At 40.5% G+C, this 5,336-nt stretch overlaps 2 protein-coding genes across 2 annotated transcripts in view; one reads left to right on the top strand and one right to left on the bottom strand.

Annotated features, from left to right (window-relative positions):
- Positions 1 to 1,960, bottom strand: part of EMWEY_00044820 (hypothetical protein, conserved) — a gene marked incomplete at both ends in the record, with an annotated part of 5,633 nt that extends 3,673 nt beyond the window's left edge. Inside the window, 3 exons of the mRNA XM_013482959.1 lie at positions 1 to 318; positions 586 to 709; positions 1,094 to 1,960. The exon at positions 1 to 318 is cut by the window's left edge and continues 2,093 nt beyond it. Coding sequence (XP_013338413.1) covers positions 1 to 318; positions 586 to 709; positions 1,094 to 1,960 — 1,309 coding nt within the window. The remainder of the gene's footprint in view (positions 319 to 585; positions 710 to 1,093) is intronic.
- Positions 1,961 to 2,678: 718 nt separating this feature from the next.
- Positions 2,679 to 4,402, top strand: EMWEY_00044830 (RNA-binding protein, putative; the record flags this gene model as incomplete). Its single annotated transcript, XM_013482960.1, has 4 exons — positions 2,679 to 2,888; positions 3,644 to 3,711; positions 3,877 to 3,943; positions 4,121 to 4,402. 4 exons carry the CDS (start codon positions 2,679 to 2,681, stop codon positions 4,400 to 4,402), a joined length of 627 nt encoding a protein of 208 aa, XP_013338414.1.
- Positions 4,403 to 5,336: the final 934 nt, after the last annotated feature.

A 5,336-nucleotide genomic window follows, 5' to 3' on the forward strand; every position in this document is an offset into this window, starting at 1 on the left:
GCAGCAAACCAAAAAGATCCACAGCCTCAAGAGGGAGCATATCCTCTGGCTGCTGCTCCTGCAGCTGCTGCAGCAGCAAGCCTAGCTGCACTGCAGCATCAGCAGCAGCAGCAGCCTCGAAGTATGGCAGACAAGGAGATAGAGAGTTTAATGCCTTCTGCAAAGGGTTTCCTGTCTTGCTGCTGCTGCTGCTGCTGCTGCTGCTGCTGCAGTCCTCTATAAGAGATGGGACACAATCAACAGCAAGAGAGAGAATTAAGGGACCATAAAGAGAAGAAGAAGAAGCAGCAGCAGCAAATGCCTCATTTAGCTGCTGCTCTGTACACCACAAGACACACAAACACAAAAGAAACAAACACAATTTGTTGCTGCTGTTGCTGCTGCTGCTGCTGCTGCATGCAACTCTTCGTAGTATTAATAAAATAATATTTATTTAAATTAAATAAATTTAAATTATAAAACCCTCAAACAGCCTCTACCCCAACAGCAAAAGCAGCAACAGCAGCAGCAGCAGCAGCAGCAGCAGCAGCAACAGCAGCAGCAGCAGCAACAGCAGCAGCAGCAGGAGCAGGAGCAGGAGCTGACCTGTAACGGATGCGACGGCATTAGGTGGTGGTGTGAATGAGATAGGGAAGTAACTCATAATAACATCAACAGCAGCCTCTATTTCTGTTGGGCGCATGCACGAGGTGTACGTACACCCCAATTCCTTAACAACAGCAAATACAAGAAGTAAGCAACGAGGATCTCTTTCTCCCTCTAATTGTCTACATATATCTAATGCTACTGGTTGCTGCTGCTGCTCCTCTTTTATTGATGATACACAATGCTGCAGCAGCAGCAGCAGCAACTGCAGCAGCTGCTGTCTTGTACCCTGTACAAATGATGGTGCATGTACCTGCTGCAGCAGACACCGCAACATAAATAAACCAACAGTACAATCTGCTGTCCAGTACTTATTTATGCTGCTGCTGCTGCTATCGTCATCATTGCTGCTGCTGCTGCTGCTGCTGCTGCTGCTGCTGTTGGGTATAGGCAGCAGCAGCTGCAGCAGCTCTGGTGACGATTGTGCTATAGATAAGCAGCAACTAACTCCTCCTTCTGTTCCTTGCCAATCCGTAAAATATTTGTTGCTGCACTGCAGCAGCAACACCCATAAAGGATCGTCTGCTGCTAATCTCTCCCTGCTGCTGCTGCTGCTGCTGCTGTTGCTCTTGCTGTTGCTGCTGCTGTTATCAGGGACACAACTACTTGCTGTTGTGCTGTTGCTGCTGTTGCTTATCTCTGCATCCATGTCATCTTCTTTGCCTGTACTACAGGTGTCGTTGCTGCTGCTGCTGCTGCTATTGCTGCTGCTGTTGCTGTTGCTGCTGCTGCTGCTGCTGCTGCTGCTGCTGTTGCGGAGAGATAGATCGGGCATACGCCGTAATATTTGCGCAGGCAGCGCAGCAGCAGATTTACGCATTTGTGCTGCCTTAACATAACCTGTACATGTAGCTAGTGCTGTTGCTGTTGCATCTGCTGTTGCTGCTGCTGCTGTGCTGCAGCTGTCTGCATATCTTATTACCTCAACAAAAGATATACGACCCATGTGTAGGTGCAGCAGCAGAGCAGCAAGAGCAGTCTCTTGTATCTGGCTTGCTGCTGCTGGTCCTAGTGCTTGTTGTGCTGCACCATCAGCAGCAGCAGCTGCTGCAGCAGCAGCAGCAGGGGGCAGCAGACATAAACTTCTTATACTATCTGCTGCTTCCTCTGGACACATATAGGCAGCAATTGCTTCCTTTGGTGTCACTGCTTCAAAGCTTCCTAGCTGACAAGAATCATTTTCTTCCTCTGCTGCTGCTGCTGCTGCTGCTGCTGCTGCTGCTGCTGCTGTGCCTGCTGCTGCTTCTGCTGCATTGCACGTTTCTGCTGCAACACCGTTTGCAGAGGGATTGTTAGAAGCAGGAAGACTCGCCATCTTCTCCTACACAGATATAAGGTCTGCGATAAGACGCTGCTGCTGCTGCTGCTGCTGCTTGTGCTGCTGCTGCTGCAGCAGCAGCTGCAGCACCTGCTGCAGTTGGTATTCTTTCTAATGCGCTGTATACATACAGCGCAGATATAACAGCAATAAATAAATAAATAAATAAATATTTTTTTATTTATTCAAAGAAAAACAGCAGAAGGCAATACAGCTGCAGCCCCATCTCTGACTTCTACAGCAGCAGCAGCAGCAACAGCAGCAGCAGTAGCCGTTTTGCTGCAGCAACAGCAGCAGTTGCTGCAGCAGAATATATTTAATTATTATTTTTATATTATTTAATGTTATTATTATAATTTAATTACCTTTATTGTCTTGCTAACATTTGCTGCTGTAGGCGCCTAAGAGATTGACGCAGCAGCAGCAGCAGCAACAGCAGCAGCAGCGTCAACTGTGTGGATCGCATGCATGACTCGGCAGCAGCAGCAAAACATATTGCAGCAGCAGCAGCAACAGTAGTAGCAGCAACAACAAATATAATTGCTGCTAGTGCTGCTACAGATCCCGGAGAAAAAGCTCTATAACTCCATCTGCTGCTGCTGCTGCAAGCGCAACATTGCCAGCAGCAGCTGTAGCAGCTGCCATAAGAGCAGCAGCAGCAGCAACAGCAGCAGCAGCAGCAGCAGCAGCAGCAAATTAATCTTGTTGGTGCAGCATGAAGCGTTCCTTGCAGCTGCTAAAGTCTGCGCTGCGGGCGCAGCGGCAGACAGCCAAGACGAAGAAGGCCAACAAGAAGCAGCAGCAGCAACAGCAGCAGCAGCAACAGCAGCAGCAGCAGCAGCAGCAGCAGGATATATCTAACCTTAAGGTGGAGACAGGAGAGAGTTCATCTTTACCGCCATCAGCCGATGGACAAAAGAAATCTGTAAGAAAATAATTGGGGTGTATAGGCAGCTTATTATGTATATGTATATATATTATATATTATATATTTATATATAATAGATGCATGCAGGCGTACAGCTTGTTTATTTCTGTATTTTCTTGCTGCTTCTGCTGCTGCTGCTGCTGCTGCTGCTGCAGCGTCCTCTATTTGTGTTATTTGTAGGTAATTTACCTCTTTCTTCTACTACTGATGACATCCGTTCTTTCTTTGGCCGCAAGCTACGTAGGTCTAAATAAAAGTATAAATATACATAATATATATAATATATAATATAAATAAATATATATTATATATTTATTCCTTTCCTGCTGCTGCTGCTGCTGCTAATTGCATGCAGAAATATTTATAAAAGATGTTCGCCTTTTGACGGACAAAAAGACAAATAAATCCAAAGGATGCGCGTTTGTAGAATTCACAAAAAAAGAGGCAATGGAGGTAAAAAAAGAGAATAAAAAGAATAAATAAAATAAAATAAATAAATAAATTAAATAAATAAATTCAGTAAATTAAATAAATTAACTTTTATTTTCTTTTTGTTGCAAAAAGAAGAACAATTCATGAATTCAATTTCGGGTGTATATGCAGCTCAATTTCATGAATTTTTAAGGGAAAGCGATGTTTTTTTTGTTATTTCTTCTCCTTTTTCTTGCTATTAAAGAATTAATAATTAATAATAAATTATTAATAAATATTAATGCTTAAATTTATCTGTTTTTTTATGCTTTTTTATGCAGATTGCACTAAATTATGACGGTAGGACCCTTAACGATAGAAAAATAAGGGTCGAGCTGACGGCAGGAGGGTAAGCAGAGATAACATTTTTTTTCCTTTTATTAATTAATTTATTTTTTTTTATTTATTGTTTATTTATTTATTTATTTATTTGTTTATAATGCAGCAATAATGTGTTGTTATGTATAGCCTTTTTTGTTTATTTCTTCTTTTTCTTCTTTTTTTTTGTATACAGGGGAGGAAAATCTAAAGGAAGAATGGAGAAAATAAAGAAGAAAAACGAAGAACGTCGTAAAAGAAGAGTAAATAATTATTTATTTATTTATTTCTTCTTTTTTTTTATTTGTTTTTTCTTTATTTAATAAGAAAAAGAGGAAATAAATATAAATATATTTATATATAAGTATTAATAATAAGAAAAAAAAGAGGAAATATATATATTCCTTTTTTGTTTTGTTTTTTCTTTGTTTGTTTAATAGGCGGAGTTCTTAAAGAAGAAAAGAAATGCTGCTAAGGCAAAAGGAGGAGATGCAGCAGCAGCAGCAGCAACAGGAGCAACAGGAGCAGCAGCAGGAGCAGCAGAAGCAGAAGGAGAGGGGAATAAAAAAGAAAAGAAGCAAAAGAATTCCTCTTCTCTTTCTTTATCATCAAAGAAAGGAAAAAATAAAAGAATAGCTAATGATGGATACACCGCAACAGCAGCAGCAGCAGGAGCAGCAGCAGCAGCAGCAGCAGCAAAGAAACGTAAACTTAAACAATAAAACCTTTTCTTTTTCTTTTTCCCCTTTATTTATAATGCCCAACTACTCTCAGGGTTTATTTAGGGTTTAGGGTTTAGGGTTTAGGGTTTAGGTATTCAACAAATAGCTCCTCCTCCGTTATTGGCGAGGAAGGGTTTAGGGTTTAGGGTTTAGGGTTTATATTAATAATAAATAATAAGTAATAAATAAGTACATAATATATATAAATAAATAATAAATAATAAATAATAAATAATAAATAATAAATAAAAAAGACAAACCTAATATAAATATAACAGACGTCAAGACACCTAAGCAGTAGCAGCAGCAGCAGCAACAGCAGCAGCAGCAGCAACAGCAGCAACAATAAGCCACGAATAAAAAAAGCAAAAATTTGCTTAAAACCCTAATTTAGGGTTTTGTTCTTCTATTTGTATTAAGGGAGAAAAACTTTTGCTGCTGCTGCAGCAGCTGCTGCTGCTGCAGCAGCTGCTGCAGATTATGTGTATAAGCAGCAACTGCTGCTGCTGCTGCAGATTATTATTATAAGCAGCAGCTGCTGCTGCTGCAGCACATTGTATGTATGAGCAGCAACTGCTGCTGCTACTGCAGCAACTGCTGCTGCTGCAGCAACTGCTGCTGCTACTGCAGCAACTGCTGCTGCTGCAGCAACTGCTGCTGCTGCTGCAGCTGCTGCTGCTGTCGCGTTGCACTGACGCGCTAAGGGAAAAAATAATTTAAATAATTATTTTTTTTATTTTTATTATTAAACAAAAACAAATTAAAAAGTATACAACAAATAATAAATAAACAAATATTTACTTATTTATTTATTTATTTATTTATTTATTTATTTATATTTGTGTATAACATAATTTGGGTGTATATACACCTCAGAAACGAACAGGACATACAGGCACGTTTGCATGCATATAATATTTAAATATTATATATA

Source organism: Eimeria maxima, genomic scaffold (genome assembly GCF_000499605.1).
Source record: "Eimeria maxima Weybridge genomic scaffold, Emw_scaff873, whole genome shotgun sequence".
NCBI classification, from domain to species: domain Eukaryota; phylum Apicomplexa; class Conoidasida; order Eucoccidiorida; family Eimeriidae; genus Eimeria; species Eimeria maxima.